The following is a 14,079-nucleotide window of genomic DNA, read 5'->3' on the forward strand; positions in this document are numbered from 1 at the left end:
TCCAGAGGAATTTTTACTTATTTCCACTTAGAAAAAGGGTTATTGGGGTTGGGGATTTAGCTCAGTGGTCGAGTGCTTGGGTTCAGTCCTCAGCTCCAGAAAATAAAAATTTAAAAAAAAGAAAGAAAGAAAAAGAAAAAAGGGTTATTTGTGAATTTTTCATACCTTGTAAGAATTAAATAAAAAAAGAATATTAACACTAATATTAAAGAGCAGAAAGAAAATACAGCATTAGTCCATACATTCAAGGGTAGCCATGTAGTACAAGGCCTTCCACCACTGTTTAATTTAGGTAGTCTCTGGAGTTTTGGAACAAGGAGGAAAGAACAACCATCTTTGTACACAGAGAGCTGTGAACAAGGGAACCCAGGCATTACCTTTCCCTCAGGTAACAAGTAAGCAGACCACCCTCTGCAGACCATGTCCACAAGACATGGGGCCCACTATTTATTCTGAATACAATCCTATTAATTAGCTTAAAGTTAATGTGCAAATAATGCCACCACTGGCTGCCTAAATTAGGGAGAGGATTGTAGTGACCCGGGATCACTAAGCATGCTATATAGATCTTAATACATATTTTTAATACTCATTTTCATATATACCTTGACCAAAATTTTTTACTTATGATAATTCTCATCCTCCTGGTATAACTGACCCAGATTGCACTCAACCCATATGAGGTTGTGCTTACCTGGGTAGGGATCACTGGTTCAGCAGGTAAGGTTTTTGTTTTGTTTTACCCCACCAGAAGGACTGAGCAGCGGGACTAGGGACCGAGATCTAGGGACAACCAGAAAGGCAGTAAGGCCAGGGTAGATCTTGATCCCAGAGACTGCTCAGGACTACTCACAAGTCAGCTGAGACATGATGACCTGTAGCTTCTAGACATGGCAGCATCACAACCAGTCAGAACAACCTACAACTAGGAATGAGAAGCTCTCTGGCTTTCCTTTCCTTTAATTAAGTGGCAGAGGTTCAAAGTGTGTTGACTAAGCAGACCTTAGCAGGGAAGAGCAAATGACGTCCATCATACATCTTTTCACAATGACAAGTCACCAAAAAGGTTTCATAGTAGAGAACAGTATGATGCCACAGAAGACAGGCACATGACACTGATGTTATACTGAGCACCCAGAGAAGGACTTTCATTTTAATACATTTGCTCCTTAGGGTGGCAACAGGAAGACGCACAGCGAAGACACATGAGGCAGTGGAGGACAGGGCTACTTAAGGAGTTTTGCCACATTCAGACTTGGCACAACGATCTCCTTGAAGATGGGCACATAGTTTGGGCTTGCTTGCATGGGGCCCTGTTCCAGTGTCTCCATGATAGTCTGTTTCATGTCCCGGCTGGCATCACCTCGCACTGCCAACAGTGCACCAATGTGGTCATCTCTGTGGGAGAGAAATCAGCATGAGTCTCCATCTTCTCTCAGCTCCCTCAATCTCCACAGGTGTCACTCCCAGGGTGGGAAACTGACAGCCACAAAAGGCCCCTCTTCTTTCACAGAAGAGAGATATCCAAAATTTCATCTTACTTTCTCTCTGCAAAATGCAAAGACTTTTAAAATTCTGCTCTTCTAACTATTGGTGTCAAGAATGCCTAACCAGGGAAGGGTGACTTTGGAGGGTTTAGGACTCTTGCTCTTCTAATAGTGGCAATGAGACAACTTAGCCATGCTCACCCTTAAAGGAAATGGCAGGTTCCTGGAATGGAGACCACAAAGGCATGGCCTGAAGCCAGCACAGCATGTAGAGGAACATGGAGTAGATACCTCTTCCCTCAGCCTGATACTGAGTAAACATATATTTGAGAAAGTCTGGGCCACACACAACATGTCACCTTCTTTCTTTAGATCATAGGGGTTAAGATCACCTTTCAGACCACTCCAGTGATTACAACCTTCCCCGTTCCACTCATCAAAGATGCAATCCTTCCTGTGGTGGTTGGAAAGAAAATGGGCCCCATGGGGAGGTATGGCCTTGTTGGAGTAGGTGTGGCCTCATTGGAGGAAATGTGTCACTGTGGGGGTGAGCTTTGAGGTCTCCTATGCTCAAGCTACACCACTCAGTGACATAGTTGCTTCTGCTGCCTATGGATCAAGATGCAGAACTCTTAGCTCCTTCTCCAGCACCATGTCTGCCTGCATGCCACATGTTCCGCCATGATAATGGACTACACCACTGAAACTGTAAGCTAGCCCCAATTAAGTATTTTCCTTTTAATAAGCGTTGCCGTCGTCCTGGTGTCTCTTCACAGCAATACAACCCTAACTAAGTCACTTGCCAACACTACCTACCTTATACCATTAGGCTTGCCTTCTGACCTTCACTCATTCAGGCACAAAAGCTTGGCTACAAGGCAGGTGTACAAACCTCAGCCAGATTCTGCTAACATCAGGCAGGGCTGGTGGAAGGCTGCACAGATGACTCCTTGTTGCACCCTCACCACCATAGCCCTGATAACCTTTCTCTTCATATCTAGTTGGCATGCATGTACTGTCTAACTCCTGATGCTCACAGCTTATCTTCCCAAGGGCAGTAGGAATAGCCTGTTGTGCTACTTGCTGATGGAAGATGCTCAGCCTTTACCTGATGTCTGGATATTTGCTGACCAGAGTCGAGACTTCTAGATAAAGCAGAGAAGGGTCTGTGAGCTTAATAACCTCTGCCACTGCAACAATTGTATCACAGTGTCCATCCGCATCTTCACCAAATCCCTGGAAAACAGCAACAGTGTGAGAGACAGCCCTAAACACAATCTTCTGCAGTAGTCTCAACTTGATCTTGACATGTCCAAACTCCTTTTCAGGCTGGGCACCTTGCTCTTCTATGTAAACACCCCAAGATTCATTCTGACCAAGGATCAGGGGCCAATCTCACGAGATGATTTGGTCAGTCACTACTTGGTCTCTAGCCAGGAAAAAGGCCCGGTGGAATAGTATCTAGTCATGGCCACTCGAGCCAAGGAGTTATGTTATTAGCTAGGTTATTGAGTTAGGAGTTAGGCAACCAGAATCTTAGAGAACAGGTGAGGAGAGATGGACAGGAAGAGATGAATTACTCTATGAAGTACACATGAGCTGCCACCAGAAAACTCTTGAGAGTTTGCCTTAGAGTGTCAGCCTCTGTGGAAGTTTATTTATTAATTGTGAAGCTGGGCAGGCTCTGAACAAGACTCTCCTCTTGACAGACACAACTAACTGGCCACTGGTTCTTGATGTTGCTGAATCCCATAAACTGGCCTAAATAGTCCAGGCACGGAAACCAAAAGCAAGCTATTGGACAACACAACTCTGTAACCTGACATCCACCATCCTGGAGCTTAGCCCATGGCTTCAACACTCACAGATGCCAGCTTCCGGAACAGGAAGCGGAGCTGTTCAGCCTCTCTGACCATCTTCTCAGCACCCTCCTTGCGCTCTTCAGCACTTCGAAAGGAGATACGCTTCTGCATGACAGCCCGAAGGTATTCTACCACCACACGCCTATGTGCCTCAGCTGTCATCCTCTGTAGAGAAACGTGTAGTCAGCTGCAGATTCCATGGTGCTAAGACACACATATGTTCTCATCAAACCTAAGAAGACCTGCAAACAGGCTGGTCCTGTTCAACAACTTAGTTGGATTTTTTTTTCTTTTCTTCCTGTTAAGACATGGTTTAGCTATATAGTCCAGGCTAGCCTCAAACTCACAAAAATCCTCCTGTCTCAGCCTCCAGAGTACCACACCTGGCCATATTTTTGGTGGGATTTTAAAGTAAGTATATTAAGCCAATTAAGCATACCTGAATTTCATCATAAAGTTTTGGATTCTCCAGGCTGCACATGGTGACAGGAGTTATGATAGGCCAACTGTCAGCACAGCCTGTGCGCAGGTGTTGTGGGATATGTGTGCACTGTGTGAAGATATACTGCTGTGGTTGGTCTAATAAAGAGCCGAAAGGCCAATAGCTAGGCAGGAAGAGGCTAGGTGGGACTTGCAGGGACAGAGAGGACTCTGGGAAGAAGAGAGGCAGAGAAGCAAGCCAGACACAGAATGAGTCACACAGAATGAGACAGAGGTAAAAGCCACATGGTAGAATGTAGATTAATAAAAAATATAGGTTAATTTAAGTTATAAGAGCTAGTTAGGAACAAGCCTAAGCGATAGGCTGGGCTTTCATAATTAATAAGTTTCTGTGTCATTATTTGGGAGCTGACTGGCAGGACAGAAAAAGACTCTTACACACAGGAGCAAGAAAGGACTCACACATGGCCTGTGCAGTCTTGATGCTTACATTCCCTCTAAAAATTAGACAGATTTAAGTCCCTGGGAGAACTTGCCTCTAGTATCATTATTCTAGGGACATCATATCATGGACAAAGTGACCCTTGTTAATAGACACCAGGCTAGTACTTGCTTGATGTGTGCCCTAGCCTCAGGGCCAACTCCTTTGGAGGCTCCAACTCTGCCTGTCCCTGAGACTCTCAACCCAATACAGAGTACAGCTGGAATTGGGGAACTGCCAGAGCCCAACAAACTTTGGCCTCATGGATTGACAGGCTGGCTTAGCAGGAGGAGCTTAGCTCCTATGGAGCCTAAACAATGGTACCTCATCTATAGGCAGCCTCAGATTAGTAGAAAAACCAAACAACATGTCTAGAACCAACATGGGTAGAAGTACAGGAAAGCTGGCTTGTTGAAGAGATCAGATTCCCTATATGGAGGTGATAGAGCCTTACTGAAGGAGATACTTAAGTAAGTCAGATCCCTTAACTGTACAACCACTGATGTGATGGTTGGTGGCTGTAGCTTTTGTACTGGAGTCTGCTCTCCATGAATGGGGTGGGCTATTGTCCCTGATTCAAAATGGAGACTCACACATAACCATTATGTGTGACCCACAGGCTTGCTATCACACTGGGGAAGAGCTGCACAAGTATCTAGGTAAAACAAAGTAACATATATCATCAACTAAATCAAACTGTAAGCTAGAGTTTTCCTCTGTCCCAGCCTGCCGGTGGTTAGGACAAATTTCTCTCACCTGCCAGTCCCACAGCCGCTCGGACCCAAGTAAACACATAGAGGCTTATATTATTTACAAACTGTATGGCCATTTGCTTCTCATGGTGGCAGCTGGCAGTGTCTCCTGACTCAGCTCTCCTGTTCCCAGAATTCTCTCTCTTTGTCCCACCTATATTTCTTGTCTGGCTACTGGCCAACAGCACTTTATTTATTAACCAATCAGAACAACACATTCATAGCATACAGAGTGATCGATATCCACAGCACTGTAAGGAGGCTGATACTGGAGCTAAGACATGCTTGGGAAGTGCATATAATTTCCCCAGATAATAGCCTTTTTCCTTAACACCCATCATCTACACACAAAATAAAAATCAGAGATCACAAATATACCAGCAGGTAAAGATGACTGGCAAAGACAACAAGCTCTAACATTGGTAGAAACGAACCAACATTAGACCAGGACTGTCAGACACCACTATGTTCCTCAAAAGAACATTCCAGTCTTCACCCAAGCCCATCACCACACCTTCTTTAGATCACATGAACATTGGCATGTTATCATAAATAGAGAGCTATTTTGACACTGAATTATAAAGTAGATGAGAGGCAGGCTCCAGTGTGCTACAACCCATTTGTTTACCTTTTTATATGGCTTTTTAATTTTGGCAAAGTCATTGAAATAGTCTTCTACAGTGACACAGATGATGTCCACAGCATTTGACCCCAACAGCCACTTTTTTGTCATCAGCTCGTTCAGATGTTGCTGAAAGGCACAAAGTCATCATATAAATCTTCACCTGGTACAATGCCTGGGATCACCCCTACCTGAGAGTGGGCACTCCCTGGTGTTACAGAAATTTTCTGATATACTCAGGCAAAAAAAAAAAAAAAAAAAAAAAAAAAATCTACTTTTACAATATCTGCAAATTTGTACTTTAAATTTATGAGATCTGCATTATATATACAAGCTTTGTAAAAAGCATCACAAACAACAGGTTAGATATGTAAATATTGGCTTTTACTTTTAATAGCAATATATTATATGGATATGTCATAATTTATCTACCCAATTCTCTGATATACATTTGTATATTTTTCACATTTTGTGATTACAAATAATGTTGTAGTGAATTTGTATTTTGCAGGTGAAATTCCTGAGTCAAAAAGTATGCAAATTAGCCAGGCAGTGGTGGTGCATGCCTTTAATCCCAGCACTTGAGAGGCAGAGGCAGGTGGATCTTTGTAAGTTCGAGGCAAACCTAAGCTACAGAGTGAATTCCAGGAAAGGCACAAAGCTACACAGAGAAACCCTGTCTCAAAAAACAAACAACAACAACAAAAAGGTATGCAAATTAAAACTTTGATAAGTATATCCAAACTGCCCTTGAAAAACTGCAGTCAGCTCTACTGAGCATTGTGTATTTTCAATCCCTGGCACCAAGCTAAGCAACTTACTCAATCTCACACTGTCTCAATCTATGGGTCTTTGGTGACAACAAATGGATGTCTGGTTTGTGTTTAGACGGTGGTAAATTCTTTCTCTGTGCAGAGGTAATTTGTGCCCTTTGTCTATTTTTGTATTATGCCTTTTTTTTTTTTTAAATAATCCCAAAAGATAAACATCTCTTCTTTTCTCGACTGGTGTGTTCATACCCTACAAAAAGGCCAGAGGAAGATGTTGAGTGTCCTGTTCTATCACTCTCCACCTTATTTCCTTGAGACATGGTATACACTGAACTTGGAGCTCACCATTTTGGCTGTACTGGCTGACCAGCAAGTCGCCGTTGCCCTCCTTTCTCTCCTCCTCATAGCTCTGGTTACAGATGTTCATGGCTATACTCACAGGTGCTGAGGATCTGAACTCAGTGAGGCACGATTGAAAAAACAAAACAGGTTCCTTTGCAGCAAGACCCACAAATGGCTATAGTTTTATTTTTATATTTGCTGATTCCTGCCAAGGCATTTAGATATGCTGGTATGGGTTCCAAAGTGGTCCTATTTATGTATGGTATATGATGCTTTTGATGTATGAAAACTGTTTTGTTAATGATTTTTGGGTGTGTTGTATCTTGGAACCCTATTCCAAAGTGAGGCCAATTTACGTGACCTGTGGGTTTTATAGGTTTCCACATACTTGACTTATCATGTAACTTGCTACTCAGTTTGGTGTCTAATATTTCCTAGGAGTCTTTATCCAAATTTGCCTAGGAAAGGTCCTACATCATACAAGGCAGTCAGTGGCCCTCTGTAGCTTAGTACAGGTGCAAGGGAACATCTCAGCTCAGGTATAGCTTCTACATGAGGCAAGATACAGTGTAGCCCAAAGAAGAGCATGAGAGCACCCCATGCTCCAGCCCCAGGAGTGGAGGAGCCAAGCCCACCTCTAGATCCAGGAAGACTTCTTCTAGCAGACTGCTGCAGCCTTCCTTAGCAATAGCATCTAGAATCCCATCCATGCTTGGCTGACTCAGACATGGGCCCTCCTCTGCTTCAGTTTTTAGGTACTTCCTTTTGAGACTGACGATGGATTCTCTGCAAGGAAACATCAAGGGCTCAGGAAAGTAGCTACATGCTTACATGCTCTCTGTCCCACTTTGTGCCACACAGCACTTACTTGAAGGTCTGGCAGTTGTTGATGATGGCAATCATGTACTGCACGTAACAGTGTGGGTGTTGCCGGTTTCTCAGGTGTTCTTCTTTGTAAAGCTGGGCTTCATCTTTGTATCTGAAATCACATTGGGGAACCCCAAGCTGTCTCCAGTGACAGGTAGACATCATGTGTGTCAGGGAACTCCTATCACCACTTTTGGACCAGAGGGATCTTTAAACATCAACATACTTTTAGATGGTCCATATTAATGGTAGAGTAGAGAGTCAATCATGTTAAATGAATTTTAAAAATAATTTTGTAGCAGGCTTTGAAATAGGGTTTAGTATTCTAACATTCTTCTGAAACCTGTAACTAACTAGGAAAGTACCACCTTTCTTTACCTCATGAACAATTCACTCCACAAGTGACATAACAGGCCTACAGGATGACTCAGTAGGTAAAGGTCCCTGTCACAAAAGCCTGTCCACCTGGTAGATCCCTGGAACTCACATAAAGGCAGATGGGCCAAGGCAGTTGTCCTCGGACTTCCACATGTACAGAATGGTACAATGCCCCATTCCACTCCTCCACAAAACCCTTAATGGTTGAGAAACACTATCACACATTTGACAAGATTTCCCTTTTCAAAACTCTATAAAGAAATGAAACAAAAAATAATAATAACTGGATTCCTGAAACAGCTGGAAAGCAAATACCTAGGATATCACTCTTTCATTTTTTAAGGAGTCTTGAATACACACTGGAATAAAGGAGTAGCTCAGTAAATGCTCTGTATAAATTTTTGATTTCTTAACCTAAAACTTAATTAAAGGGAAAGATCTACACATTTATTCTGATTTTGTCCATCTGTAGTTCCAGATCTTCTTCATAGAAGATTCCACCTCAAAAATGAAGTGACTAACTTGAAAGTGACCATGATAAGTGACAGCCTTGGAATACCTGGGCAATGACCCCATAAATGTGTTGAGGAGCTTAGCTATGACTCTATGGAGTGCAGAGATCAGGTCTGACCCTGTGAGTAGACCCATAGGTGGGCAGCAGATGGGATTCTAAGGAAGGGACCTAGTTAGCAACTGAACTGTCAGAAGTAGACAGACATATAGCCACTTAAGCTGCAATGCTGAAGTCATGTTGGTAAGTAAAAAGAGATCCAGGTTAGCCTCTGGAGTGGCTCCTAGTGAAGAGGGAGAGGGGCAGCCTCATGCCCCAGAGGCTTGGAGCCCTAGACCACAGTGACACAAGCCTGCCAACCTAGCAGTTGAGACTACGAACTCTAATACAAGATGTCAGATACCCACTGTATGATTGATGCTGTTGTGGTTATAGCAGAGAATTTGGGACATGGATGGCAACATCTGGGAACTGGAGTGGTAGAAGGGAGTCACAAAAAGGGGACAATAGGATAACAGAACAGGGTGGCTTAGAAGAACTTGGGCCAATAGGATGGGAGAACAGATTTCATGGTATTCTGTCTAGGTTTGAAAAACTTTCTGTGAACAATTTACAGGGAAAGGCCCACTGGGACACAGTATGTCACATGTCCCATCTGTTTAAGATGTTTTCATTTTAGCATTCTTTTCTTTTTCTTCTTCTTTTTAATATTTTTGTATTTTTGGACAAAAGGGGGGTAATCTTTTAATAACAGTGTACCAGAATCAACAAACTTTGCTCTTAATTTTAAAACACAAAATTTGTAAGTTAGATCAATGGCAAAAATACATACCTACTTAGGAAAGAATTCATTTGCTGAAGACACAAAACCAATACCTTTGTTTTCAAATCTTCACTTATTTGAGCAGCAACCTGAAGATTCTGTTCAAACATCTAAAAATTGAAAAATTTAAGAATCTGAAATAGTCTTACAAGAGTACAGAAAAATGTTTGCCATTACTAAAATTCTACCTGGGACATTCTTCTCCAAGATCTACCTTGGTGAATCTGCCTTACTCTTCCTGCTCAACATACCCTCCCAACCTGCTGAATCTAGCCTGGATTCCTCATCCAGTGCCCTGGCCTAGTCTAGCCACCCCACCTCACCTCAACTAACCTCTAGAATTCCTGACCCACTGTTCCCTACCTTACCTCTCCACTCAGCCAGATCTACTCCTACACTCCAGGCTTGGACCAAGACACACATCCTGCACACAGCCCAGTCTCCTTTGTTGACCAGCTTTTATTCCTCCCTAGCAATTTCAACCTCCAGGCCTAACCCACCTGCATATTCTCTCTTCCTTCCCTCCCAGCCTGCTTTGTCACCTCAGACACAGAACTAACAAAGAAGTCCATATGTTCAGAACTCCTCACAAAAATACAAACAATGTGAAAGACCAAGCCTTTATCTCTCCTCCAAAATCTACCAAACCTCATAAAAATGTCTGCCACTGAGAATTACCTAGATGAACCTCAAGAAACAGAATTCAAAAGAACACATAAAATTCATCAAAGAATTCAAGGAACTTAAAGAAGACACAAAGAAGCAGCTGAATGAAATTAAGATAATTTAAATCTGAATAATGCCCAGGAAAATACCAGTATAAGGCTGATGGAAATACTGAAGATAACCCAGAACTTGAAAAACAGAATTCAATAAAAATTAAAAAAAATAAAAATAAAAGAAAGAGAAGATCCAAATGAACAGAATCAGAAATGAACAAGGAAACATTACAACAGACACTAAAGATATTCAGAATACTATAAAGGAGTACTTCAAAAATCTGTACCCCATTAGGTTGGAAAACCGAAAAGAAATGGATGAATTTCTAGATTTAGGAAACCACCAAATTAAATAATAACTAATGAGGATATTGAAATGTAATAAAAAATCTTCCAGCTTAAAAAAAAAAAAAGGCCAGGCCCTCTGGATACAGAAGATGGTTGTTTGTCTAGAACTGCTGGGGGGGAGGGGGTACCCAGGCAGCGGGATCGGGATCTGTCCCTGGTCTGTGGGCAGGCTTCTGGAACCTGGTGACTGTGGTGTGACACCTTGCACAGCCTTGGTGCAGTGGGAAGGGGCTTGAACCTGCCTAGGCTCAGTGTGCTGGGCTCTGCTGACTCCCCATGGGAGACCTTGATTTGGGGGATGTAGGGTGGCTTGGGAAAGAGGGCTGGGGGGTGGGAGGAGAGAGGAGGGGGATCTGTGGATAGTATGTGGAGTGAGTAGAAGATTTCTTAATAAAGAAAAATGAAAAAAAAAAGAAACCACATAAATGGACTTAAAGACAAATATCATATGGTCATTTCAAAAGAAACAGAAATAGCCTTTGATAAAATCCAACATGCCTTCACAATTAAAGTCCTAAAGAATGGGGGGTAGAGGGAACATAACAACATAATAAAAGCTACATATAAGAAAACTACAGCCAACATCATCCTAAATACAGAAAAAAAAATTGAAGCAATCCCACTGAAGTTGGGAATGAGATAGGGCTGTCCATTATTGCCACTTGTTTTCAATACTATGCTTGAAGCAGTAGCTGGAGTAATAAGGCAAGAGAAGAAATTAAAAATATAGAAATAGGAAAACGAGTTAAAACATCTCATTTGCAGGTGACATGGTATTATACGTTAGAGATCCAAAAATTCTACCAGAAAATGTCTAGAAAAAATAAATTCATACAGAATCAACCTGAACAAATCAAGAGCTTTTTCTATACACCTACAACAAATATACAAAGAAAGAGAACATGGACACATTCCCATTCACAATAGCCTCCTAAAAATAAAGTATCTAGGAATAAGCCTAACCATGGAAATGAAGACCTCTAGTGTGACAAGAGGGCTGACAAAGAGCTGGGGCCTATGAGGATGGTTATGTCTAGTTATGTGTGAAGACTCTAGCCAGCCTGAACATGGCAAACATGCCTCTGGCAGGCCTTGCCCTTCTCCCCCATTCCCTCCACCATGCTAAAACCTTAGATTATATTCCTAAAACTAGCCACCAAGGTCTATTCCCTTATTGGCCACTTCCTCCTGTTGAGGCTAACTCCCAAGGTCCAGCTATCTAAGTATTGAAGTCCAGCAATCAAAAGCCCCCTAGTGGTTGTCCAAATTAACCTGTCCGATCAAAACTAAACACCTAATCCTAATAGCGGGTTTCCCCTTTTACCTTTATAAACTGCTATTTGCCCAGAGACCACGTCTGTCTCCTCTCTAAGCAGAGGCAGGCCTCTGTCCCCCTGGGACAAATACCCCCTCCCCCCCTTATTCCAATCCCTCTTTCCCTAGTCCTTTATCTCCTGCCCTTGTCTCTTATTCCCTACCCCTTGTATCTCTGGGGCAAATAAATCTCTGGGCCAAGAACTTGGTCTCAGGGTGTCTTGGGCCAATACAGGTCCCTTCAGTGCGAACATGGACCTAATATCCAGTACAGTCTAGTGATAACACAGTATCTTTAAAATGCTATACAACTTTCCTGGGTTTCACCAGATTAAACCCAATTGTGGCATTTTGAAGACAAGACCTCTTAACCAACCTGGAGTGTAAATAAGCACAGAAATGGGAGTACCACGCACAACCAACACATAATTAGTTTCCAGTTCAGACCCAAAAAGATCTTCTGGAAAGTCTCCAGTGATCCTGGGTAACATTACTTGGTGAGTACAATCCTGAGCCTCAGTTTCTTCAGCTCTAGAAAGCAGAGACATTAGGGAAAGGGTGTTCTTGACATCTTTGCTTCATTGTGAAGACTGAGGTATTCTCCACCTATGAAACAGACAGATCCTATTAACCACATGGGAAATGGGAACTTTAAATTCAGGGCCTGTACCTGGAACACAATGGCAGGCAGTGTAGTCTGATAGTAACCATCCTGGTCTGCTTCTGGCTCTGTCTCTTTGCTCCAGTCTTTCTTGTCTGTTTCCAGTGCCTTCCGAAGCCAGGCAATGATGTTGGACTAGGAGTTGAGTATCATGGAAAAGGAAAGAACAGGCTCTGAGTTATATCTAACTTTCCCACACAGCACTTATAGTTGCCTAGACCAGATGCAGCTTTTCACAGCAGCCCTTGCTCCCAAGCATAGCGCCCACTAAAGCAGGCACCTCACATGCAATTCACTGGTGTGCAGTGCTCATCCTGGTCTCTGCATATGTGGACCACCAAAACCCTAACTTAGATAAAGAGGGGAAAGGATCAAGGAGGCTATGGATGAACATTATGCTGGAGGACAATGTTCCATCATCTGATGGTTAGGTCCAGGCCATTAGAGAACAGACTTGGCAGACCAGTCATCTCAGACCACAGCAAAACACAGGTCTCCAGACCCCAGGGACCCTCAGTAGTGGCTCAGATGCCATCTTGTTGCATCTTCCATCTTACTAAGACTGTCTATTGGTTGTGCAACTGATGTCAGACTGGCCCCATGGTCCCAATTGCCACTCCTCATTGGAACACAGTGCTAAGGTGGCTCATGTTACCTTAGACACAAGCCTTGCCAGCCAAGTGGGTGGCACAGGTTGGCTCCTCCAGCAGAAGAGACTCGCATATTTGTGAAATGCATTCAAATGAGCTCCAGAACCAGAGTTAGGTGTCCCTTCTCTAACAGAAAATGGACATGACAAAACCCAGAGAAACAGCTAGTCTATTGAGGAGAGTTAGCTCAGATGTCTCACCACATTTCAGACAGCCAATCACTAAGCACTTTCTGTTCTACTCACCGTGAGTGTTGACATGTATGTGTCAAGCAACTCAGAGACCACATTTGAAGAAAGTAGAGGCTCCAGGGCACTAACGTCCACTTCTGGGGCTAGTTCCACATTCCCCATCATCTCTGCACTGCAGTGAAAACCAGATGTAAAGGACAAACTACAACAGAACACTCTCAAGTAAGTCTACATCCTAGAGATCTGGATGCTAACACTTCTACAACTCCACAAATCAGGAAGAGCAGGGGTCTCATGGAGAGCACAGAGTGAAAGGTCAAGGACTTGGAGGTCACCATGCAGGCTATATACCCACTTATATAATCTCAATATGGCCTCATCATACTGTGCCAGATGCACAGGGAATTGCACTCAAATGCAGGGAAGAGTCCACAAAGGTTTGTCTGTCTTAACTCATTGTGTCTGGACTGGGCAAACAGGAATTGTCAAATTCTAAGTAAGGAGATAATGGACAAGTACTGTTATTTGGAACACTAAGCACTGTCATAAAACTCACTCATCTTTATATGAGGACGAGACCAAGGCAAAGAATAAATGTTACAAAAGGAAAGAAAGTCAACATTCATTTTACTGTGCAGAAGGCAGGGAAACAAATACTAAACTTCAGAGAAAATGGGTTCAGAAAAGTCTAGGACACATGACATAATATGATCTAGGCTATGCAAGGTGAAAGACTACAGAATAGAATGATGGAGACTACTTGGACCTCCCAACAGTGGTTAAAAACTAAGCTCCAGGACTGTACATGTAAAAGTTATAAAACAATGGGGCCAGAGAGACAGCTCAGTAGTTAAGAGCAC

The 14,079-nt window shown here is 42.9% G+C and overlaps 1 protein-coding gene across 3 annotated transcripts in view; it reads right to left on the reverse strand.

Moving 5' to 3' along the window:
* Nucleotides 1-239: 239 nt before the first annotated feature.
* Exoc3 (exocyst complex component 3) overlaps nt 240-14,079 on the reverse strand; it is a 33,728-nt gene continuing 19,888 nt past the window's right edge. For all 3 annotated transcript variants that reach the window (XM_036207096.1, XM_036207095.1, XM_036207094.1), the window contains 9 exons: nt 13,274-13,391; nt 12,388-12,513; nt 9,346-9,446; nt 7,626-7,736; nt 7,393-7,543; nt 5,652-5,774; nt 3,353-3,514; nt 2,596-2,723; nt 240-1,398 (listed from right to left, as the gene is read on the reverse strand). In XM_036207096.1, coding sequence (XP_036062989.1) covers nt 1,227-1,398; nt 2,596-2,723; nt 3,353-3,514; nt 5,652-5,774; nt 7,393-7,543; nt 7,626-7,736; nt 9,346-9,446; nt 12,388-12,513; nt 13,274-13,391 — 1,192 coding nt within the window. In that variant the 3' untranslated portion in view covers nt 240-1,226. The remainder of the gene's footprint in view (nt 1,399-2,595; nt 2,724-3,352; nt 3,515-5,651; nt 5,775-7,392; nt 7,544-7,625; nt 7,737-9,345; nt 9,447-12,387; nt 12,514-13,273; nt 13,392-14,079) is intronic.

Source organism: Onychomys torridus, chromosome 15 (assembly GCF_903995425.1).
Source record: "Onychomys torridus chromosome 15, mOncTor1.1, whole genome shotgun sequence".
Lineage (NCBI taxonomy): Eukaryota > Metazoa > Chordata > Mammalia > Rodentia > Cricetidae > Onychomys > Onychomys torridus.